Below are 25,743 nucleotides of genomic sequence, written 5' to 3'. Positions count from 1 at the left end.
AAGACCCAACACAGCCATAAATAAATAAATTAATTAATTACAAAAAAAAAAAAAAAACCCATAGAATACAGTACCAACAGCGGACCCTAATACAATCCAGGTCGTTGGTGATAACGATCTGTCAATGTAGGTCCATTTACTGTAACAAATGTACCACTCTGGTGTGGGATGTTGATGATGGGGAAGGCTGTGCATGTGTGAGGGCAGGGGGAGTATATGAGAAGTCGCTGTACTTTCTACTCATTTTGCTAATGTTTTGTTATTTGTAATTTCTTCTTCTAAAAAAAAGAGGATATTAAAAAAAAAAAGAAATGAGTTATCAAGCCATGAAAAGACACGAAGGAACCTTAAGTGCATATTGCTAAATAAAAGAAGCCAATCTGAAAAGGCTGCATACTGAATGACTCCAACTATATGACATTCTGGGAAAGAAAGTAAAAAGATGTGATAGTCAGGGGTCAAGGGTCAAGGCGGGGTGAGGAAGTGATGATTAGGTGAAACACAGGAGATATTTAAGGCAGTGAAACTATTCTGTAGGATACCGTATTGATGGATACATGACATTATTTGTCAAAACCTACGGAACTGTATAACACAAAGAGCAAATCCTAATGCAAACTATGGACTTTAGTTAGTAATGCTATATGAATATTGGTTCATCAATTGTAATAAATTGTAACTGCACTAAGGCAAGAGAACTTAAAGAGAACTAAGAACCACACTAAGGAGAAACTGTGAGTGGGAAAAGGAGAGGATATATGGAAACTCTCTGTACTATCTGCTCAATTTTCTTTTTTTTAATTTTATTTTACTTTATTTCTTTATTTTTGGCTGTGTTGGGTCTTCGTTGCTGCACGCGGGCTTTCTCTAGTTGTGGTGAGCGGGGCCACTCTTTGTTATGGTGCACAGGCTTCTCATTGTGGTGGCTTCTCTTGTTGTGGAGCACAGGCTCTAGGCGCACAGGCTTCAGTAGTTGTGGCACGCGGGCTCAGTAGTTGTGGCTCACGGGCTCTAGAGCGCAAGCTCAGTAGTTGTGGCACATGGGCTTAGTTGCTCTGTGGCATGTGGGATCTTCCCAGACCAGGGATCAAACCCGTGTCCCCTGCATTGGCAGGAGGATTGTTAACCACTGCACCACCAGGGAAGCCCTATCTGCTCAATTTTCTGTAAACCTAAAACTGCTTTAAAAAATTGTTTATTAATTTTGTAAAAAGTGCAACCCATGGCTTGACCAGTTCTGTATATAGCACTTTCTTAGGCAGTAAATTATCTTTGCAGAGCGCCTTTGGGCAACAAGCAATGATGCAGCATAGCCCACATAGACAGAAGGGTTTTGAAGACAACAAGCCTTCAAACTCATCCCCCCACTAGAGTGTGAGCAGGAATGACAGAAGGGGGAACAGAATGTGGTGTGTGGAACGCTGGGTCCCCCTTTTAGCTACAATCAAGGAGTCACTGAGCACATGAAGGCAGCCTCGCAGGGGTAGCACCGCTCTAAGAAACAAGCGACAACTTCTGACTTGTTTTACCCAAATAACTTAAACAAGCAGATAATAACCAAGTGATTCATCCTACATGATCTTCAGTTTTCCCATTGATACAACTGACAGTATTATGCATTATAGATGCTGCTGTGTTGTTTTCAAGCCTTCCTTGAAAGCCTTAACAAAAACGTCAAAACATCCTCGCATATGATACTGATGATAAGGAAGTGGATATGTGTGATCACATATGAGATATCTTACTAAGGAAAGTGTGGGAGGGTTCTTCTTTAGAATATTTTCAAAAAGCTCTTCTAAACACTAGATATATTTTTTATTACTTTTACTGCTGTTATTCTCCTACTTGTTACCTGAAGTTTTGTCTAAGGACCGCAGGGGTTTTCTTAACCTTACAAGTAAGTTTCTGTTGAGTAGAACCTCGTCATGCTACTTGTTGCTATTGATAGAGTTTGTTAAGCCAACAGTGAAAGCAATCTGTCCTCTCCATGCATGGTAGCACTTCAATACTGGAGATTCTGTAATGAATTTTAAAATCAGAGATGAGAAGCATTTCCCCCACCCACCTGGGACTGGAAAGAGACAATTCAGTAAGACAAAACAGGATGCAGAGCTTAAGAAGTGGGTTAGAGCCCACGAAGTTCTAAGAATCACAACTGTTGAAGAAATATTAAGCAGACCAGAAAATTAGTGAAATGAGTCCAGGTTGAGTGAGACTGAATGCTTTCCCCAAGTCCCACATGGTAACTGCCTTTTTTCTTCTGTAGGGAGAGAAAGAATTGGGAAGAGATTTCAGATTTCTAGAGATTCACTTGAATAGTTCCTACTGCACTGCTCACTGGGACAATATTCTTTTTCCTCCCCAAGGTGGCCATATGCAGCAGCAGTTCACCCCATCCATTCACTCTCATCACTTAGAATGGAGTTGTCCCCATGCAAACATCGAGCAATGGCACCGTGAGAATTGAGAGGCTCATGAAAGCAAGGCTGATGGGAGCCCTGGGGTGCACCCCCAAACTAAAAGGACTCAGGTTGCAAGACCTGTCACTTAACAGTCACAGCAGGATATATTTTTGGTAATTGAAGCCTAATTTGGATTGTGCTTTTGGAAAATGATGACATTAGTTTTCTAAAAACTAGAAAATTTTTTAGGGGGGAGTGGTGGTTCTCTCCAACTCCACTTTGAAGCTAAAATGGCAAACTGTTTAGAATCCAAACTTTTTCTTCCCGTGGATTTATGTAGTAGATGTTTCAAAATGACTGGCAAATACATAGAATTCATACAAAGTTAGAGGCAAAAGGGTGCTCCAGAACCCTCTGGTTGAATCTCTTCACTCTATAGTTGAGGAGAATGAGGTCCAGAGAGGCTAAGTGTTATGCCCAAGGGCACACAGCTGGCTCACAAGATGAGACTTGAATCCGGATTGCCTATGTACTGGCCAATGCTCTTCCCTCTCTACTGTGCTCTACTTCCCAGCACCACAAGAGGACACCTACTGTGTCTTGCAGAATCTAGACTATTTTTTGAAAGCTTGGAACTAAACTTGTGACTAATTAGAATACAGTGTTCCACCACCTTTAAGTCACCAGCTAAAATCCACTGCTCCCCGTCGCAGCACGCCCGAGGCCTTCTGGGTAACCAAAGAAAGATTATTGTCTCAACTCAGTTCTCTGTGTCTAGGTACCCACAAAATGGAAATCACTTTACATGGGGAAGAGCAAGAGGACAAGATGAGATGAAAAGGAAGCATGTTTAAAATGGATAAAAGGAGGCACTTTTTCCCCACTACACACAATTGAACTGGGGAACTCACTGCAGCAGGATATTAAGATCAATGGTGAAGATTTGTGTTTTAAAAGATTAGACATTTCACATGCATATCATCAACAGCGACACTCAATGGGATGAAAGTAAGATGGATGAAAGTTCTCAAGCTTCAGTGCATAAGTTGATCACCAACTGGGTCAGGTGAAAAGAAAAAAAGTTGTCGACTGGATTAAAATTTCACAGAAAGGCAGATCTGGGGGGTTCCAGTCATTGCTGCTGTGTAACAAACCACTCCAAAGTACTGGTGTGAACCAACAGGCATTTTATTATGCACATGGATACGGTGGATCAGGAATTTGGAGAGGGCACAGCAGGGATGGCTTGTCTCTGATTCATGACATCTGGGGCCTCAGTTGGGAAGACTTGAACAACTAGGAATGACTTGAGGTTGGGGGCTGGAATCATCTGGAAGCTTCTTCACCTAACCTGGGATGACTTGAAGGCCCACTCAGCTGGGACTGTCAAGTGGAGCATCTATATGTAGGTGTCAAGAGGGAGTGTCCCAAGAAAAAGCACTTCCAAAAAACAAGTGTCCCAAGAGACCCAGGTAGAAACTACACGGCCTTTTATGACCTATCCATGGAAGTTTTAGAGCATCACTTCCAACACAGTCCATGGGTCAAAACCGTCACAAGCCCACTGAGATTCAAGAGGAGGAGACTTAGGACCTCCTACATCCCTCCCCTATGGGGAATGGCAAGATCACATTGCAGAAAAACCTGTGGGATGGGAGAGGTTTTCGCAGCCATCTTTGGAAAATGCAATCCCCCAGGGAAGTGGTGGGTGATGTGAGGTTACAAGAACACACAATCTAGTGGAAAACACTGACATATGAACAGAGAATCACAGTACAATAAAATAAATTTCAAGGTAGTTATTTCCCCCTCTTTTACAAGAATTCTTTTTTTTTCCCTTTGATAAGAGTCATCACATTAAAATTTTTTCATTCATTGTCTGTCTTCTACTAGATTGGAATCTCCATGCATTTAGTTTCCTACTGTAACCCCTGTGCCTAAAACACTACCAAGCCCAAAATAGGCACTCAATAAATATTTGCTGAAAGAGTATATGAGTAAAGTGCTGTAATAGAGAAGTAGTGGGAGGGCTGTGGGAGTACAGGCAATAACAAAGCACTCAGCTTGACAGAAATGACATTTGAGTGGGTCTTGAATGCTCTTGAAGGATAAACAACAATTTTTCTGGTGGAAACAAAAGGGAATAAATTTTTCTCCTTAAATCTCCTCCAGAGACTTCATTAGCCAAGTTTAAGTGGGCAGATCTCATCCTAAGTGTACAGACTGCATGTAGTAGTTACAATGTTCTTGGTTGCAAGTGAAAGAAAACAGGGACTCAAATGTATTAAAAAATAAGCAGCGTATCGTACCACATAACAACAAGTCTGGAGGCCAACAGTTCAGGCAGCCTCAATGCCATCCTTCTTCACTGGGTCAACTTAGCTCCTTTGTGGTTGCAAGATGGTGCCCACAGTGGTAGGCATCACAGGCAGACAAAACAATACCCAGCAGGGGAGAGGACTACTTCTCCTTTGGAGTAAGATCTTTCCCGTAAGCCCCTGACAGACTTACCTCACACTGGCCCCCACACCACGCCTTATTGGCTAGAACTGTGTCCCATGCATGTATGTAACCTAAACGCTGATAAGAAGAAGGGGAGAAACACGAGCAGTTGGACTAATCACGTGTTACTCCTTGGGGCTTGACCTGAAGCTCCTGCCTCTCCTGAAGCACAGGGCTATGCAGAAAAGGGTGGATTCCCCAACAAAACAGAACAAAACAAATAACGGGGGTTTTGTTAGGAAGGAAAAAGGGGAGATGACTCTTCGGCACATAATCAACAGTGTTTGCAACATTAGGCTTGGGGAAGGTTAATGTTCTGTTTTCTTTGTGGATGACTATTACCTAACAATTTTATTTATTCTTTTTCATGCTTTTTGCTCCTGTCCTTTCTCCTCTGCACTAGTAGTCAGTTGAATAAATCAAGCGCTGTATCAATAGGAAAGAGTGTCATGTGTACAGTGTACATACGAATCTAATTAATCAAAAATATGTTGATTAGACGTGAGTGCACTTTCAGGTAAAAACCTTGATTCAGATGCTTCTGATAGCATAGCCATGCCCAGCTGTTCACCACTTGAATCGTGCTCTTTCATGGCCTTGTGCCCGTTACTTGTGCTGATTCCTCTGTCTAGGAAGTCCTTCTCAGTTTCCTGACCTATAGTGGATACTAGTGATTGCCTCTCCAGCGCCCATTCTATCCTTCTAGTAATTTGCTTGAAGAGATGGCGAACTGCAAAACTACTTTTTCCAGACTCCCTTGCAGCTAGGGTCTTGATCTGAAATAAGTTCAGTCAATCAGGTGCACTTGTGTAAGATTTGGAGGCAGATGCAAGGAGAAGGCATCATTCTGTTGCTGTTGCTGTTGGCCAGCAAGGTTTGAGCAATAATGTTAAGAGGCATTTAATGCTGTTGGACTCAATGTCCTGTTTCAGTGTCTAGTCACCAGTTTCATGGGTGTGAAGAGCCCTTGCTGCAGCACCATCCCAACTTCTGGAACATAGCTACTGTGGTAGGCCCGTGAACTCAATAGCCCAGGGGTACCCCCCTGACTTCTGCCCCTCCAGCTCATCAATTTTGTAAGCCTCTGTTTGATTCTCAGTATTAAATATTTCTCTGTTTGAAACACCTAGAGTGGTTTCTTCCTGTACTAAACCCTGACTCATAGATCACCTAATTCATATTCAGCCTTCCAGGCACAGCCTGGGTCTTCCCTGAGCCACCAGGTTGGGCCAGGTGCTTCCTCTGTGCTCCCACCACGTCCTGCCTGGTAAGCCCATGCCTCTTCATCTTTGCACCCCTGGCACCAGTGTTTGGCTCACAGCATGTGCAGCATCAATATTTACCGAACTGAAGCTCCCTCTGCCAAGATACCAGACAGGTCCTGAAATCTAGTCTAAAGGGTGCCCCACCTCATGCCTGGTCTGCAAAGCCCAAAGAACAAGTGGCTCTAGACTTATACTGGATTCTAGATGAATCCAGAGCCCTCAGCTTTTCCGTACTTTAGTCCCCCACACAAGAGGCCACACCAGAATTGAAAATTTGACCTGGTCCCCAGGAAAAGGATGATAAGGAACAAGGGAAGTTGCTTATCTCAAGAGTTACCATCTGGTGGTTTTCAGGACCCTCTACTGCTGGGCCTACAACGAGGCCTGCAGTCAATGGCAGCATAGTCTTCGGAGCGAGGAAAACCCAAGTTGGAAGGTGTGTGCCGTTGTGTAGCAAGTTACTTTCTGAACCTCAGATTCTTAATCTATAAAATGGGGTTGATAATATCAACCTCACAGGATTCTTGGGGGTAAAAGAGATTATATATGTAAAATGCTTAGCACAGTGCACGCACATGGGAAATGCCCGATACCCATCAGTTACTGTTACGGCCACCATTGTTGTTGACTGTGCCATCACTGTACCACAATTCTGTTACATATTTTTTACTTCATATACATATACTTTCCTTCAGCCCAAACAGACTCACATGCAGTTAGACTAGAACGTACTCCTCTATACTTTCTCCCGAGGTGTTCCATTTTACATCATGATGTGATTAACCCTTCTCTGCAGAAGATCCAGCTAGGCCCAAGTTTGGGGCTGTGCTGAGGAAATAACAAAACCATCTATGTCAGTGGCTCTCGACCCTAGCTGAAAATCAGGATCACCTGGAGAGCTAAAAACAAAACGGCAACAAAAATAAACAAATAAAACGAAACCAAGAAACAATGTCTGGGTCCGTCAACCAGAGATTCTGATTCAGTAGGGCCCAAGCATCAGTATATCTTAAGGCTCCCCAGGTGATTGTAATGTGCAGCTGAGAGCCATGGCTGAGAGTGGGAAAGATTAGCGCTTCCATCGCCTCTGGGAAAGAAGAAAGAAGCTCTTACTTTTCTAGAATCGCCACCACAGTGGAGGAGGGGAGAGGACTAAAGATTACAGTTGGATGATTCCACTTATAATGTGAACAAGGCATTCTTATTATGAACCTGGATAAATGACTCATCATGTTAATCCTCTGATTAGTGTCTGGGTTTCTCATCTAGAGGTGTCTGATCTGATGAGAAGAGGAGTTATCAGAAATGCTCTAGGACATGGAAAAAGCTAGTCTGGAAATACCTGTGAGGGATTTCAAGTTGGCTTGTGGGTGTCTGTCCTGTGCCAGCCCTGTGCACACTCGCACACTTGCGGGCTGGTTGCTGATGTCAGGTGTACGCACTTTGATCCAGGGCAAGTGAAATGATCCCTGCTTTGGCATAAAATCTAGCTAATATCTAAATGCTAGAGATAGCTGGTGACAGCTGGGAGTGTGCTCAGACATAAAGTACAGGCATACCTCATTTGATTGCGCTTTGCAGACTTTGCTTTTTCACAAATTGAAGGTTTGTGACAACCCTGAGTTGTCAGATGATGGTTAGCATTTTTTAGAAATAAAGTATTTTTAAATTAAAATATGTACTTTTTTTAAAGACAGAATGCTCTTGCACACTTAATAGACTGAAGAATAGTGTAAACATAAGTTTTATAGACATTACTGGAAAACCAAAAAATCCATGTGACTCACTTTATTGTGATATTTCCTTTATTGCAGTGGTCTGGAAGCAAACCCACAATATCTCTGAGGTATGCCTGTACATCTAAAAAATGTAACTTTTTTCCCATTATTAAAGTGATACACAAAAGAAAATAGAGTGGGAAAACAGAAAAATAGCATGAACCCAGTAGAAACTAATAACAGACTTACATAGAGTTACGAGGTGCTAGACATGGTTTTAAGCTCTTCACCATATAAATTCATTTACCCCTCACTACAACTCTATGAGGGGTAACTCCACTTTACAGATGAGGAGAGAGGACCTGGAGCTGTTGTGTGACTTGTCCAAAGTGGCAGCTAGTAAAGGAAGAGCCAAGGTTTGGACTCATGCTGCATTTAACAGGGTAGGGTCAACCTCAGAGATATATATAGCTCATAAGGTAAGCTTTATCCAAGGATTCAATGCCACTTGCTAAAGTTTAAAAAGTTAATCTCAGTTGCCATTTATTCATCCATTTATTTCACAAATATTTACCAAAGGCATCTATGGGCAGCACACTGTTCCAGGCTTGATTATCAAGATACTGAAGAGTATACAGAGGCTACCTGTCCAGTCATTCCTATAGCATTGAACTCTCAAGTGTCTCAATATGTATAATCAATACAAGTATAGTAAGATTCGAAATGCAATAACTATTCTCTGATTACAAAATCCAAAACCAATACTTCAAAACTTTCAAAATGTCACAGTCTTACTAGATGGAATGTTTGGCACGATCCTCCGTATTTTCATCAATTAATAAGTACACCTTGGACAATAATTTAAGTTGTACCTCATGAATTCCACTTTGTAGCAACACGTTTAATATAACAGTAGTGTCTTCAAGTCAGAAATTTGGTGTTTTTGGATGGATGGATGGATGGATGGATGGATGGCTAGATGGAAGGATAGATGAGTGAATTAATAGCTAAGAATGCCTGGCAATGTTCTAGTTGCTTAAAAATTGCATCTTTAAAAATAATTCAGTGTTTTCCAGTTTGTTAAACAATAACTATGACTCAGAAGAAAATTGTGATTTCTGTCCTTTCCATGGACTAAATATGTAACTTCAAGGAAGCCATTATGATGCCAGTTCCATCTGATTGTTGTGAGGATCAAATGAGCTAACTGAAATGAATTATGTAGCACCCTGCCTAATACATGTTAAACAGCATATTTTAAACTGCCTTTAAAGTGAAATACTATATGCAGAAAAGCAAAAATTCAAATGATACAAAAAGCTATACAATGCAAAATACGTTTCTTTTGGCCAAGTTTCCCCGCTATTATTACTACTATTATTAGAGATCTCCAAGCAAAAATAACATCTCCCTGTTGATTAAGAAGGGAGAGGTTTACAGACTAGGAGATAACATCCTTTGAGTCAGAACCAAGTGAAATAACACATGTATTCTGGTTAAATTCCAGCATGAGTGATTAACATTCTCCAACTTCAAATAATTTTTATTATTAGCCAACACTTGTCCATCCCCAATAATACACATGTTGCATACAGGCCACAGAATGAGGCAGCCTCTCTTGGCATGGTCACAATCTGTGCATACTTTCCACTGAGGGTTTCCCTTTCTTTTTGATTGCTATTCCATAGCTTTTCAACTCCCACTACTTTCAACCCTGGGATGTTTGCCGACACTGAGTGCCAAGTAGTTCCCAAAAAACCAAAAAAATATAAGCACCTGTAGAATCCCAGGGAATGAAAGAGGTAAAGTACATTTTAAACATATTTATTAACGGTGTTAATGTTTGTGAAGAGATTTATATTTATTTCTTTTAACTTTGAGGCTGGGATTAATACACGTATTCCTCATTATTTCTCACAAAGTCTTGTTGATAAGCAGGAGGAAGAGGGCTATTCTGCAATTTTGTCTCCCAGTCTGTGGAAGTGGGATCCAGGACACAAGAACGACTCAGCCCTAAAGTGCAGTCCTGAGTCCCTCAAGAACTCAGGCCCTCCTGCCTTTTTCCCCGCCTTTTTCCAGTAGAAGGAAGGGGTGGGGGGAGCGGGAAACAATTCAAACCCTCTTTGTAAGCGTGTGAATGAATTTCAAGAATGTTAAACACCTCAGTCTTCCAACCTAATTAGAACATGTAGAAAAGAGGCATTTTTAGGACATTTAAAACTTGCAGCATAATAACCCATCTGGAGAGCGCCACGGTGCGTCCCAGTGGTCGAGGCGCCCAGCAGGTCTTCGCGCGGGCTCCCGCAGCTCCGTGCGCTCCGGATCCCCGGCGGCGCGCGGGTGCGCAGCTAAGCAGCGGGTAGCCCCCGGCGGGGGGGGGGGGGCGGCCCCTGCCCATCACAGAGCCCGGAGCCAGTGTTGCTTTTCTCTGCGGGCGACTTCGAACTGCCTGGATTTTTAACCCGATAAACTGATAAAGGACTAACATGTCTGGAGTCTTCCAAAGATAGAAAGAAAATCACTTTCTTGTCGCAACAGTAAGATTTTGTTACGAAATGCAAAAGTAAAGGTTAAAGCCTGGGAGATAACCGGTCGCATATGGGGGGAGGGGGGAGGAGGTGGTAAAAACTGTGGCTGTCGCGCCCCAACTATCTCGGTTCGAATCCCAGGTTTGCCATTTGAGAGCCTACTCTGTGCTAGGCGGTCGGAATACCGCGCTGAACAAGATTATCTAGGTTGTGGCTTTCTTGGGGGAACTATCATTAGCTCGGTTCCCTTGGTATGCTTCTAAACTCTGTTTCTTCACCTATAAGAATTGTTGTAAGGATCTGAGACATCCTGTATTAAGATGAGAACGATTAACGCGCCGTCTGACACACAGTAGGGGCTCAGTAAGCATTTGTACTTCTCTCAATTTGAGCTCACCTGGTGAGGGCAGCGCAGAGAGGAGACAGGTGCCACAGTTAAGAATGAGTCTTTGAGCAGTTCTTTTAAACAAGCGCTGGACTCTAAGGATGCTTAGCTGCAGATAGGAGAGCTGGTAGGTGCCCTGGAAGCTAGGGTTCATAAGCTAGAACATTACGGGAAAGTGAGCCCCGCACCAGTGGACGCCAGCAGAGAACTCAGGAGGGACTTCTAGCTAGGGTTTCCCGCTCCGGGTCTCAAGAAGGCGTGATTAGCATTCGCCCCGCCCCTCATAGCTTCCCGGCCGGCGATTGGCCCACGCTCCTCGGCTGCCAGCTCCAGGCGGGGCCGGAGGGCGCCTGGGGAGAGGCTGAGCCCGTGGGGCAGTGGGCGGGGACGCGCGGAGAGCGTGGCGGGGCGGCCCACCAACCGAGCCCCAGCGCGAAGGGGCGGGGCCGGGGCGGAGCCTCCCGGCGGGCATTAGAAGCAGGTGACCCAGGCTGGGCGGGAGAGGCCAGTGAGCCCGAGGCCGTGACTCCACTGCGGCCAGCGCCGCCGCCGCCGCCGCGCGCAGTTCAATACCCGCCGGAGGTGGGCCAAAGGGTGCTAGAGCGCGGGGGAGGAGCGGAGCCCGGCGCGTCCCGGGAGAACCGCCACCGCCCCCAGGAGTCCGCTGGAGCGCGGATCCCCCTGCAGGGGAGGAGAAGAGCGGCGGGCGGGACGCGGCGGCGTGCGCGCACCATGCAGTCCCGGCGGGGCCAGCGCTGGCTGCTCGCCGTGCTGTGAGGCGGCGGGATCCCCCGGTCGCCGCACACCGCCTTCCTCTTGCCCAGGTGCTGCCAGGCGCGCTCGCCCTTCGTCCGGCTCCCGGACCCTGGTGGAACGCACGGCCTGCCCCCCCGTCCTGCCCCGCCCGGATCATCCGGGGGGCCCCGGAGGAGGTGAGGGCGAATGACCGGTCTGCGGCGACCTCGTTCAGGCGGCGACCCCCTCTCTGAGACGCCCCCACCTGCTGCCATGTGCTGCCTCCTCGGGTACCCAGCCTATCACCAAACTTTCCCGATGCCAGCCTGTCTCTGAGTCGCGTTTCTGAGCGAAGTGTCCCAGGGACGGAGGGCCCAGGCTGCCTACGGACTATCTGCTTCTCTCAGGATCCTCAGAGGTGAGAGCCCGCGCCTTCCCCTTCTCCCCGTTCTTTTCCCGGTCCTCTGCCCTTTTCCGGGGGGCTGAGCGCTCTGACCTTGGGGTGCAGGCTGGCAGGCCCTGCGAGAAGGGAGGCGGGGTGAGGGGCGGGGAGTCTGTAGTTTGGTTCCTGGAGGTGGAGGAGAGGGGAGGGAGAGAGGTTAACTTAGAGTTTTGGAGACCGCTTGCGGGGATTGTGCCGTTGACGCCCCTCTAATTGGGAGTGGTTGCAATTCTTCTCCCCCACCTTCTTTTTTAAAGAGTCCTTTCCTTGGAATCGGAGCCCTAACCTTCCCTCCCCAGCCCTATCCAGCGAAGAGCTGAGCGCTCCCTGCGGAGGCAGCGCCCTCCCGAAACAGTTTATCTTTGGACGGATTTCTTTAGAAGAAAAAGAAACCAACAGGTTGCCAGTCCCGGCGCCACACAAGTCGGCAGAGAGGGAAGCCCGGATCCCGGTTTCCCCTGCCTGAGCTGGCCCCGCGCGGGCTGCGGGAGACGAAGGGAGGGAGGGGGCTATGGCTCGGCCTGACCCGTCCGCGCCGCCTTCGCTGCTGCTGCTGCTCCTAGCGCAGCTGGCAGGCCGGGCGGCTGCCGCCTCCAAGGCCCCGGTGTGCCAGGAAATCACAGTGCCCATGTGCCGCGGCATCGGCTACAACCTGACGCACATGCCCAACCAGTTCAACCACGACACGCAGGACGAGGCGGGTCTGGAGGTGCACCAGTTCTGGCCGCTGGTGGAGATCCACTGCTCGCCGGACCTGCGTTTCTTCCTGTGCTCCATGTACACGCCCATCTGCCTGCCCGACTACCACAAGCCGCTGCCGCCCTGCCGCTCGGTGTGCGAGCGCGCCAAGGCCGGCTGCTCGCCGCTCATGCGCCAGTATGGCTTTGCCTGGCCGGAACGCATGAGCTGCGACCGCCTCCCGGTGCTGGGCCGCGACGCAGAGGTCCTGTGCATGGATTACAACCGCAGCGAGGCCACCACGGCGCCCCCCAGGCCCTTCCCGGCCAAGCCCACCCTCTCAGGCCTGCCGGGGTCGCCGGCCTCGGGGAGCGACTGCGCCGCCGGGGGCCCGTCGGTGTGCAAGTGCCGCGAGCCCTTCGTGCCCATTCTCAAGGAGTCGCACCCGCTTTACAACAAGGTGAGGACGGGCCAGGTACCCAACTGCGCGGTGCCCTGCTACCAGCCGTCCTTCAGCCCCGACGAGCGCACGTTCGCCACCTTCTGGATCGGCCTGTGGTCTGTACTGTGCTTCATCTCCACCTCCACCACGGTGGCCACCTTCTTAATAGACATGGAACGCTTCCGCTACCCTGAGCGCCCCATCATCTTCCTGTCAGCCTGCTACCTGTGCGTGTCTCTGGGCTTCCTGGTGCGCCTGGTCGTGGGCCATGCCAGCGTCGCCTGCAGCCGCGAGCACAGCCACATCCACTACGAGACAACGGGCCCTGCGCTGTGCACTGTCGTCTTCCTGCTGGTCTACTTCTTTGGCATGGCCAGCTCCATCTGGTGGGTCATCCTGTCGCTCACCTGGTTCTTGGCGGCTGGCATGAAGTGGGGCAACGAGGCCATTGCGGGCTATGCGCAGTACTTCCACCTGGCCGCGTGGCTCATCCCCAGTGTCAAGTCCATCACTGCGCTGGCACTGAGCTCCGTGGACGGGGACCCGGTGGCCGGCATCTGCTACGTGGGGAACCAGAACCTGAACTCGCTGCGCGGCTTCGTGCTGGGCCCGCTGGTGCTCTACCTGCTGGTGGGCACGCTCTTCCTCCTGGCGGGCTTCGTGTCGCTCTTCCGCATCCGCAGCGTCATCAAGCAGGGCGGCACCAAGACGGACAAGCTGGAGAAGCTCATGATCCGCATCGGCATCTTCACGCTGCTCTACACTGTGCCAGCCAGCATCGTGGTGGCCTGCTACCTGTACGAACAGCACTATCGCGAGAGCTGGGAGGCTGCGCTCACCTGCGCGTGCCCCGGCCCGGACTCCGGCCAGCCGCGCGCCAAGCCCGAGTACTGGGTGCTCATGCTCAAGTACTTCATGTGCCTTGTGGTGGGCATCACGTCGGGCGTTTGGATTTGGTCCGGCAAGACTGTGGAGTCGTGGCGGCGCTTCACCAGCCGCTGCTGCTGCCGCCCGCGGCGGGGCCACAAGAGCGGCGGCGCCACGGCCGCTGGGGACTACGCCGAGGCGAGCGCAGCGCTCACGGGCAGGACCGCGCCGCCGGGCCCCGCCGCCGCCGCCGCCTACCACAAGCAGGTGTCCTTGTCGCACGTGTAGGAGGAGGCCGAGGCCGAGGGACCGGGACCGGGGCCGGGAGTTGAGGGAGGGAGGTTGTTTTGTTTGGTAGCTTTGCCAAGGTCACTTCCGTTTACCTTCTTGGTGCTGATGCCCCCTCCCGGGGCAACTTGGAGAGAGGGGAAAGGGACCGTTTCAAGGCGAGTACCTGTCCCAGGACTTCTCAAAGGGACTCAGCTCACGTCTGTTCTATCTTACTGCCTTTTCAAGAGGAACCCTGTTTTTAATTTATATGTAGTTTTCTTAATTTTTAACTTTGTTGCATTTTGGCAACAAAATTTACCTTTGCTTTGGGGGCTTTACAATCCTAAAGTTGGCATTATAATGAAGTTCCACTTGGTTCAGGTGTCTTTGAACTGTGTGGTCTAAATTGGGAAAATATATTCCCTATACTTGTGTCTTTAAAAATAATGTGAACAGTGAAAGTTGCTGTGACTGGGAAGTTGTTCCGTGTGCTTTTCCAGGTTGTTTCTCCTTCCACTGCTTAAAGTGTCCAAGATGCTTTAAGGTGAGCTGCTTGTCCCTGTTTATAGTTCCTAAGTTAGGGGACACCCTAAGTCACACCAAGGAGCAGGGGAGCATAATGTGGTTAGGGCCTCCGGAAAGTGACAAGATTAGGCAATGTTTAGAGATTCTAATGTGTCCGTCCTAGCTTCGTTTAGCAAGCTTCGGTTTCTTCTCTGTAGTACTTGTAATCATTCTCATTCTTAACAGTGCCAGCTTTGCTTGAATAAGTTAGAGGTAGCATTGCAGTGTCCGGAATAAATATTTGGAAGAGTGCGAACCTAAGGGATGGTGATTGGTTGAACTTGAATTCTAGACTGTTAAGATGGCAGCTTTGTGCCGGAAGAGTGGGTGGTTCTTAATAGGCTTCGGTGATCCCACTTTTTTAAACTTGTGTTAAAATTTTGGTAAAAATAAACGCACTTCCTTCTTCTGAAAGGACTTAGCGATAGTGCTGAAGAGGGCTCCTTTTTACATTTAAGGACTAAAATGGATATACCTCCTGTAATTAAGTAAATTTCCAACACCTCTCTTATCTGCTCCACCCCCAACCCACCTCCTTTATCATGTTAAACAGTCTTTTTGCTTTTCTTATTCCTCCTCTCCTGGAGAGCTGTGATTAGAAACCACACCCACCCTTGAAGGAGGTGCTTGAACGGGGGGGGGGGGGTGGAGTGGGGGGAGGGAGGCTGGCTACCTGTGAACAAACACTGGCAGCGATGGGGGAAAATAAGTGTCCCTGGACTTTGGACTAGATTACAGCCAGATATTCCAAAAGCATCGAGACACTGCTCTCTGCGGCCTCTGAAAACAAATGAGACCCATAACACCCTTGCATAAGCTTTGAAAACATGGATCAGTGTAGCAAAAGGAAAGCTGTTCCCCCCCCCCCTTCACCTCAATATATTTTTCTCTTCCTCCTCTTCTGAGAAAACCTATATAGTGATGAGCACACACTTTACTGTTAGAGAATTCTGTTTGCTTTTCTAATCTGTTGAACCATTCCCTCATTTATATATGAAAGCCTATGTATTGATAACTACACACGTACACACACCACGCATACATACTTTACTGTTAAAAATTCTGTTTGCTTTCCTAATCTATTTAACCATTCATTCAAGAAGAGTGTGAGGCCATTACTGGGGAAGGGGGTGACAGTGCATTGGCCAGCAGAATACCAGTGACCAGGACTGAGTGGGGACTAAATTTAAGAAGCTAAAATGGCAAAAACAATTAAAATTTGAGGATGTCTCCCTAGAAAAACAGCAAGTGTAGGGATTTGCGCTTCATTTATACCAAAGTTGGAAAAGTCAGATTTAAGCCCAGGTCAGTTTTTACATTATGGATATTAAGTAAACAAGTGTATAGTTTCCATAGTGTATTTAAGCACTTTGCTGGTGGAAAGAAGCCTCGTGTTATAGTTTTCATGGACTTTCAGAAGCTATTCACGTTTATAAAAATGCACTGCTCTTACACACTCATCCTCTGAATCAAAATTTCAGTATATTCGACAAAACCTTGTACACAGAGCTACAGAACTTTTTGCACATCTAATTCCTCTACTTGTTCAGAAGCTTCTTAGAACCTTGAAATAGAGCCCCTGCCTGAGGGCCAGTTCCTCTCTTGTTTTTCAAATGAGGAACTTTTCTGATCACCTTGACCTCTTCCCTCAGTTAACATGTCTTCCCAGAAAGTACATAGATTATTCTGCTGCCTTAGGTCATTGTGCCTAATTTGGGTTTTTCCTCTTCCTTTTTTTTTTTTTTTTTTTTTGTGGAGGAGTGTAAAGATGATGCAGAATGTATCTAAAAGTTGTGGGATGATGTGGTTGAAGTGATTTAATTCTTCCTGTTAAAACAACTATTTTTCATTTTGGCAACCTACCAAACCTAAAAAGAACAACCAATTTACTTAAAAAAAAAAAAAAAGACAGTTAAGACAAAGGATACTAAGCCAAGGAGAGGCAATACAGGTAATGCATTTGGAGGTCTAGGTCCAGGCCAACTCTCAGAGCTGCCTCTGTTTTCAGCCTCTGTTCTCACCGCTGCTCTCCCCCTCCCTTCCCTCAAAGATGAAGCCCACCTGCTTCCCTCAAGTCTTACCTCAGCCACCCCTCCCGCTACCCAGGGCAGAGAAGCCCATCTATTTATGGTCGCCCCCTATTTCCATCTCATATGCTGTTTTCTTCTGATTTTTATTTTTATTAGGCAAACAATCCACACTCATGAAAACAATTATAAAATGGAAGGTTGTGGGGTGGTTTAGCAGCTTCTTCACAGCCAGCTCTGTGATTTTAGTGAGGATTTAAGGCCCAGTTTAGTTTCACATGTACAGCTTTTGGGCTGTCCCTTTCATGGTTCAATTGTAAGCATTGTCTCCCATCACAGATTAGGGGGTAAAGATTTAGAAGGAACTAATATGTGACCTCTCAGTAAATCAATTGATAAGACTTAGGAAGTCATTTTAATTTCTATTATTAACCTCACACTTTGAAGTTGTCTAAATTGGCTGAAAATAAGTATTCTTGGTGCCTTATTGGTTTATCCTTGCAAACCTTTGTCTTGTTTTCTCGTAGTCATTTCCAGTGATAAGCCTGTGTGTGTGTTGTGTGTAATTGTGAGCAATGTACAAGCTTAAATAACGTGCTGACACCACTGTTTCCAAGTTGGTATTCATTAGGCCGTTTCCTCCTGGGCTAGGGCTGCACTAATCCTGACACCGGCTGCCAGGAGAAAACCTCATGGATCCCACACCGCACCTTAATAACAGCATCCGTGACCTGCAGTCTCAAGTACAGAATGGGAACCCCAGAGCTAGGAAATGTAGTTGTATATTTTAATGAACTGCTACCCCTGCTAAAGAGGCTTCTTTCACTTTTGTGCTCTACAGAAAGACCAAGGGGGGTAGGAGGGACAAAGCTTTGAATAACTGCTTTCTAACACCGAATGTGGCCAACAGGACAGAGAACATCACAAATCTAGGCAGGTGTGAGGTACAGTGGCTGAGGATTTCCTGCTCCCCCTGCATGCCCTTTCTTGCCTCCAAAGTCCGATCAAGTGATCCTGGGAAAGAAATACGCCTGGGTTGAGGAGGGTGGTTTTGAAAGAAAAAGCTACCAAGACATTAAAGCAGGGTGAATGAAGGGTAGGCAGGATGAAAGTAACTAAGTAACCTGGCTCAGAACTCTCAAAAGCTTCTAGCAGCTTGATGACAATTACAGGATTTATTTCAGTCTGTGGTACATCATTTGAAGACAATATTACTTCATGTTGTTACAAACTGTATGTATAGTGTGTATGTGTTGTGGGTGTGTATATAAATAATATATATTATATATATGAGAGATTTAGTGACTTTTGATACGGGTTTGGTGCAGGTGAATTTATTACTGAGCCAAGTGAGGCACATCCTGAGTCAGTAGTGCGAGTCCAGGGCATTCAGTACTTTTTCTGATTTCCACGTGTGTATAGTGCCTGTCCCATGCGGTATTGTCAGTGTCATGTCAAACCCAGAACTCACAAAGCAGAGCCAGCGATATTTTATTTGTAGACAATCAACTAGAATCTATAAAATTATTACTGGCAGATGATTATAATTCCAGATCCCTAACACTAGCAAAAGGAAACCCAGAGCATCTTGATAAGAAGTTTTCTGTTTTTGTTTTGTTCCTGGAAGTCAGTAGAATAGCAGTTGTATGTGGTTATATTAGTGTCAAGATACTTAATTTGCTGACCTTATTATTTCAGAAAAAAAAAAATTGTATGTATTATATTTGTGGGAAGTTAAAATAACGCTTTGAGATTTTTATCAAATATGGAGAATAGTTATTTATGAAAAACAAAGAAATGTCTATTTTTGTTTCTTTGTTCCCAATTAACGTAGATAAATTTTAAAGTGCATTAAAGCAATGGTAAAGCAAATAAGATGCTGTACAAGTATTTTTCTCATGCTTTCATGGAGAGACACTGTTTTCTAAGAGTATCTGAAGGAGGTATGTGCATTCTAACTTCATGATCAGATTTCTCGGATGTACTTTGAATATAAGTGGCAACGTTTTTATTGATAATAAAGTCAAAGAAATTCCAATCACCAGAAGGAGAACTAATGAAAACATGTTTTACCTGAATATACTTCATAGGTTTCTCCTGCTGATCCTGTGATTGTTTCATGATTCACTTGAAGAAATGAAGGAAAATACACATAAGAACAGAGACATTACCTGAGATTGTGTTCTATTTTATCAACCCTCCATCTATACTCTGTACTGAAGCAATTTGGCTAGAAGTGCTGCTGTTGTTGTGTGTGTCTGGTTTGCAGTCAGAAACTCCCAAAACTTCATCATTCAGCAGTTAGATCCACAACTTTGTATTAAGGTCTAAATACAAGTCAGGGAACCCAGATAAGATAAGAGGATATATGGTTCTCCCTCTGTATTTGTGGGTAATTGGTTCCAGTTGTCTCCCTCCCCCCCGTGCCACCCCATACCAAAATCCATGGATGCTCAAGTCCCTTATATAAAACGGTGCAGTATTTACATATAACTTACGCACAATCCTCCCATCTTCCCCCGCACCCTCCTTTATACTTTAAGTCATGTCTAGATTACTTATAACACCAAGTACAAATCCTAAGTAAGTAGTTGTAAATATAATGCAAATGGTTGGTGGTGTGCAGCAAATTCAAGTTTTGCTTTCTGTAACTTTCTGAAATTTTTTTCCCTAAATATTTTCAGTCCATGGTTGGTTGAATCCACTGATGCAGAACCTGTGGGTACGGAGGGCCAACTGTAAATTGATTTAGAGTTGGCACTTCCCTGACAATCTGGACAGATGCTTAGTAAACCTGAGATAATTAATTTAGCATCAAAGTGAGTACTATGAGCATTATTAGATTGGTACATGTTAGGGCATTTGGGAGAACAGAAAATACAGCAGTTGAGCTGGATCCTGGTGCAAGAGCCACTGTGCCTTACCCGTACAGGTCTCTAGTTGGCACATCTTCCCAGTGCTTTCTCATTGTTCATTCCCCCCAGTGGAAAAGGGGGGCAGTGTTGGACTTAGGAAGTTGGAGAAATAGGTAATAATGCTTCTTTTAGTGATTTAAGTTACAGAGCTCTTACGTGCAACAGAATGAGAGGAAGTAGAATGGTTCTGTGCATAGATTTGGGAGCTAGACTGATTAGGGATTCAACTCCCAGCTCCATCATTCATGGGCTGTTGATCCTGAACAAATTACTTAAGCTCTTAGTACTTCACTTGTGTACTGCATCTTAGTACTTTCTCATCTGTGAAAGGGGGATAATGATAGTACTTATATTTTAGGGTTGAGAGGATCTAAAAGAGTCAATCAGGTTAAGGTAAGTAAAACAAGGAGGAAGCAGCCATTCAGGCATGGAATGGAAAGGGAATTGAAAGACTAGTTTTCAAATTTGTGTCTGCATAAGAATCATTTGGGGTTCCTATTAGAAATGTAGATTCCCAGGCTTCAGCTCCAGGAATTGAGATTAATTTGGGATCCAAGAATTAGGTCTTTTTGTTCTGTTTTAGTAAACTTTTAGAATTATTTTAGGTTTACAGAAAAGTTGCAAAGATGTATCCATTTTGCCCTAATATTAACATATTATCATAGCACATTTGTTAAACTAAGAAGTCAACATTAACGCACTACTGTTAACTCCAGACTTCATTTGGATTTCACCAGATTTTCCACTGATGTTCTTTATCTGTTCTAGGATTCCACATTGCATTTAGAGAAGCTTCATTTCTTACAGGGACTTTCAGCCCATGAGAGGCAGGTGGTCTGGAGACCACATCTTGAGAAACACTAGGACATGTCAAGGGCTGAGGAAGGTCAAATTGCCCCATCCTCACCACCATCCTGGTGGTGGGGGTGTTGGATATAGAAATTTGATTTGAAGAGTTGGGATGGAATCCTCTCCCTTAGATGAGAGGGGTTACCTTAAGAAGTGAGGCATCTATTCCTAATGCCAGATGAAATGAGTTTTGGAGTTTGGAAGGTGGGGTTGCTGCCTAGCCTGAGGAGATACATCTAGGGTTGTGGGCAGATCAGGGGAGTGAGTGCAGCAAATTGGGAACAACTACTTTGTGGGAACACAGGAGGGCTCAAGTAGTTGATTAAAGGGGATTACAAGGGGCCAGTTAGCCCGTGAGCCATATAAATCCTGTATTTCCTGGAACCTGGTGATAGTGTTTTAGAAATGGCTCATAGTAGTAACCAACATCAAGCACTGCCACATTGGACACGAGCAGAGAGTCAAAGGGTGAAGCTGAGATGACCTTGTTGAGAGAGGGCAGTGGGAGGTGGACAAAACACTGATGCCCTGCGTTTGGAAGAGTCGGTTCCCACAGTGAGGAGATAAAGGGCCACCATCTGGGGAGCTAGAAGTTAAAGGTCAGTAGAATTGAGAACGGTAAGATGAAGGAATAGATGTTGTAAGAAAAAGCTAGCAGAGTAATTTGAGGTCTTGAAGTAGAGATCGACATATTCTTGAGGACCTTAGGTCATGAGGCTGTCACTGACTTTCTCTAATCACATTCAAATTATTTAGCTGCCCTCACAGCAGTTAAGTAATCACCTAACCTGTTCCTTTTTTTTTTTTTTTAAAGAGCATTAACCTCTTTTCATTTGACTCTGGATTTCTCTTAATTTCTATACTACTTCACTTTCCTGGTTCTTTCTGCATGTTAGAGATCCTAAACCATAAACTGGTATTCATAACATTTCTTTCACATGAAGTACATGTTATCTCATCTGCCAAACCCATTTAAAATGGACTAGTGGAAATTGCCTCAGAAGCCAAACAGATTGCACCTGTGTACAAGGGACCAGGTGTCTCTGAAGGGCTCCTAGATCTTTTGTCTTCTTGCTGGCATGGTGTCAGGCTGGCCAGGCTGGTGAGTGGCTAACAGTTAAGATTTTAGGTGATCTAATCCTTAACTTGATAGATGCTGGGTGTAATCTACAGATTCTGCATAGAAATTAGCACTTACCCCTGGGAGAGCCCCTACCAGCTGTCAAGTGCTTTACCAAATAGCTCTATACTCAAGAATGCGGCTTCTGGGTGAGGGAACAGTCGTAGTCATTTTACATGTGGTTAGAGAGAAGTCTTGGGTGATGAAAGATTTTAGCTAACCTACACGCTATAGGTAAACATTTCCAAAAACATTGCATAACCTGAATACAGAGTGAATTGTTTTCCAGTAAATACTGGCTTCAGCATTTTTCAAAAATCAAGGAATGGTATATTTTATAGAATGGGAAAACTAAGAAATGAAATTTGACCTGTTGTAAAACTAGGATTTAGTGCTGTTGAATTTCAATAATGGGCATACAGGGTACATTAGGAGTAAATGTGAAAGAATAGGGTCATGATGGAATCTGATACAGGGTGGAAAAAATTTCTCTTAACCAGAAACACTGGGCCCTAAGAAGTTGTCTTAGGGTCAACCACATGAATTTAACATACAAAAATGGCAATTTAATTTGGTTCAAACATACATTTCAAACTTTTGTCTTTTCCTTGTAAAGAATAAAGTTCAGTTCACGGTATACCAGAGTTAAAATTGCACAGATGTCAGTATTCCAATAGAGAAAAATAATTTTTTTTAAAAAGCGAAAAAGTAAAATTTGAGTTCAGGTAGTCAGATATTCTTTTATAGTCTTACTACTTTAGGGAACAAACCCTTCCTCGGTATAAAAATCTGGAAAAAAATGCCATAGTTGCCACCCTCTTAATAACTAGTTTCCATGCCCCATATTTGTTGGAGAACCTACTTTGTGATGTTTAAATTTTTACCTTAAGTTGCCTCAATTTCCCATTTATTAAAATGGCTGTATTGCCTCTAGAATTAAAGCTGAAGGGGAAAAGCAATTTTTAGCGATTCCCCTTATTCTACCAACTTGTTCTTGAAGCTACAGTCATGCCCAATGTTCCTACCCCCAATTTTTTTTTTTTAAACCTTCGACCACTCGAGATATGTCAGCATTTCTGCTTAGTAACTGGCATTTTACTACGCGGTGCAAACTATTGATATAAACAGTGACTTGTGATAGATTTTTTTTCCCTTCTGTACTAAATCAGATCATTTCTCCTCATCAGCAACTTAACAAGAACAAAGTTAAAGATGTGACCTCAGGAAGGTAACTAAGGTGGATGAAATACTACGGCAATACTATCAGGACTGATGGAATATTGCTCAAGTGCAGTGGCTAGGGTCTAAAAGAAACTTTAGAGATCTGGTATATTTCCAACTGAATGTTAAGTGAAATAGCATGTTAAAGTCAAATTACGTGGCTTGTTTAAAAGTCACCCTCTTAACAGCAACCACAATTCTACTGCTTCCTGTTCTTCCATTTTCTTTCCTGTTCAATTGCTTGAAACCCTCAAACAACAAGTTCTGATTCTACAGTATTCCTGTAATTCCTTTCTCTGTGTATTTACCTACTTTTATCTTTCAATGTGCATTGCCATCTTGGCACCGTAACAAACAATTCAAAAATGCCATCTAATGCATTATGCCACTGAGCACTGTAGCCAGTGATTTTAAGTGTACTAGATTATCTTCAGGTTGAAAAGAGCGTAAGCTGAAGAAATAAATGTCTACATCTTAACTAAAGGCAGGGGTCAAAACAACTTATGAATGGTTAGTTTGAAAATGCTTTAAGGCCCGACTATCAGAGCTGACTGAAAACATTTGAGTTAGGCAGAGTTGTAATGTTATGTGAATAGTGAGAAGTGTTACAAACACAGTAGCCATATATTTTAATTAAAACAGAGTTTATTAGCTTTTCTTTTAATATAAACATGAGGAAGAAAAACCACATAAGTTGTAGCATTCTTTTCAAAATAAAACTGCAATCAGTACTTGAATTTCCAAGCTCCAAACTCCATAAACAATATTTTTTGAGGTGGTAGATTGTAGTATTTTATATACCATAATTTATCATTTATGTCTCTGTCCCTTAAAAATGATGGAACCTGCAGCACTCAGTATAATGTGAAGCCTTGCTATAAAGAGAGAAAGTACTTCTGGCCCAGAAATGCTTTGTTTGCAGGCAAAATTCCTAGGATTACATTTGAGAAGGTAGGAGGAGAAAGATTTCACATAGTTGAGAACACTTTTTTTTTTTTTTTTAATATTTCAAGTTTAGGTGACATCGTTACCAATCTCCAAAAAGACTGATTACTGGACCTCCCTGCCTTTTAAAGCCTGAGGTAAGGGTTCCTAAGGTTTATATGTTTCCTCTTAAATAGAACTTGAAGTGAGACACCTACAGCCAGGTTAACACACAGGATAGAAAAGCTGTTTCGTATCACTTACTCTCCTGTCCCTACTATTAGGGTCCAGTTCCTTTCAATTTATTACATGTGAATTAACACTGTTGTTCATAATTCCTTTACCAAATCTAGAAAAAAGAAACTTAGGTGATCAAGCAGGTAAGCAGCCCAGCCTTGCAAAGGACTATTTTAAAAAGAGGAGGGGAGGTATCCCCTCAAGTCTTAGTGCAATTTTAAGCTTTGATACTTGTGGAAGTATAAATGCCACAAAGTTACAAAACATCATTTGAAAGTTTAATCGAATTTCTTCTAAACTCATTTAGTTTTGTAAATTTTAAACGTTAAGCGTTTATTGTTTTATTTTTTATTTTTTAAAATTTATGTATTTATTTATTTATGGCTGTGTTGGGTCTTCGTTTCTGTGCGAGGGCTTTCTCTAGTTGTGGCAAGTGGGGGCCCCTCTTCATCGCGGTGCGCGGGCCTCTCATTATCGGGGCCTCTCTTGTTGCGGAGCACAGGCTCCAGATGCGCAGGCTCAGTAATTGTGGCTCACGGGCCTTCCCAAGCCAGGGCTCGAACCTGTGTCCCCAACAAGAGAGCCTGCGACAGTGAGAGGCCTGCGCACCGCGATGAAGAGTGGCCCCCGCTTGCCACAACTAGAGAAAGCCCTCACACAGAAACGACCCAACACGCCATTAAATAAATTAATTAAAAAAAATAAAAAATAAAAAAATAAAAGCTTAATGTTTAAAATGTACAAAAGTAAATGAGTTTAGAAGAAATTCGATTAAAGTTTCAAGTGATGTTTTGCCAGTCTAGCATTTATACTTCTGCGACAGTGTTCTGGAGTATCTAGGCACACTATATTAAAGCTTAAAATTGTTGTGACTTTTGGGACACCTTCTATTTCATCACCGGCTTGTTAATTACTGGACCACCATGTTGGCTGGAATTATGAAAATATCCTTTAATACAAGTATATAACACAGAGGAAAATCATCACAAAATCAGAAGCACCATTATAGTTAACAAGAAATGCAGCACGGACCCAATAGAAGGAAATAACCTACTTTCTCTGTTTATGATCGCAAACATGCTAATATGCTAATAAGTACTGCCTGCAAAGAATTTGGATGACATGTGTTATTCAGCAGCTTTTTGGTTTAAATTGATTGCCAATAATGACTAGCAGCTTCAATGATATAGTAGGGAGGAAGAACCCTGCAAAACCTAACGATGCTACGACAGTCTGTTCCGAAGTTTGGCTTTATGAGTTGTTAGGAGTCCCATGTTTTTTTTTGTTTTTTTTTTGTTTTTTTTTCTTTCTCTGTTTATGATCGCAAACATGCTAATATGCTAATAAGTACTGCCTGCAAAGAATTTGGATGACATGTGTTATTCAGCAGCTTTTTGGTTTAAATTGATTGCCAATAATGACTAGCAGCTTCAATGATATAGTAGGGAGGAAGAACCCTGCAAAACCTAACGATGCTACAACAGTCTGTTCCGAAGTTTGGCTTTATGAGTTGTTAGGAGTCCCATGTTTTTTTTTTCTTTCTCTGTTTATGATCGCAAACATGCTAATATGCTAATAAGTACTGCCTGCAAAGAATTTGGATGACATGTGTTATTCAGCAGCTTTTTGGTTTAAATTGATTGCCAATAATG

General features: G+C 44.3%; 1 protein-coding gene across 1 annotated transcript; it reads left to right on the top strand.

Annotated features, from left to right (window-relative positions):
• The first annotated feature begins 11,309 nt into the window (after positions 1-11,309).
• On the top strand, positions 11,310-18,872 carry FZD5 (frizzled class receptor 5). Its single transcript, XM_059928563.1, has 2 exons — positions 11,310-11,953; positions 12,235-18,872. The coding sequence occupies exon 2, from the start codon at positions 12,489-12,491 to the stop codon at positions 14,250-14,252; it is 1,764 nt and encodes a 587-aa protein (XP_059784546.1). The 5' UTR covers positions 11,310-11,953; positions 12,235-12,488; the 3' UTR covers positions 14,253-18,872.
• Positions 18,873-25,743: the final 6,871 nt, after the last annotated feature.

The sequence above is a fragment of the Balaenoptera ricei genome, chromosome 7 (genome assembly GCF_028023285.1).
Source record: "Balaenoptera ricei isolate mBalRic1 chromosome 7, mBalRic1.hap2, whole genome shotgun sequence".
In the NCBI taxonomy this organism is placed as follows: Eukaryota; Metazoa; Chordata; class Mammalia; order Artiodactyla; family Balaenopteridae; genus Balaenoptera; species Balaenoptera ricei.
The sequence above is the reverse complement of the archived record's forward strand: the minus strand, read 5'-3'. Positions and strand labels throughout refer to the sequence as shown.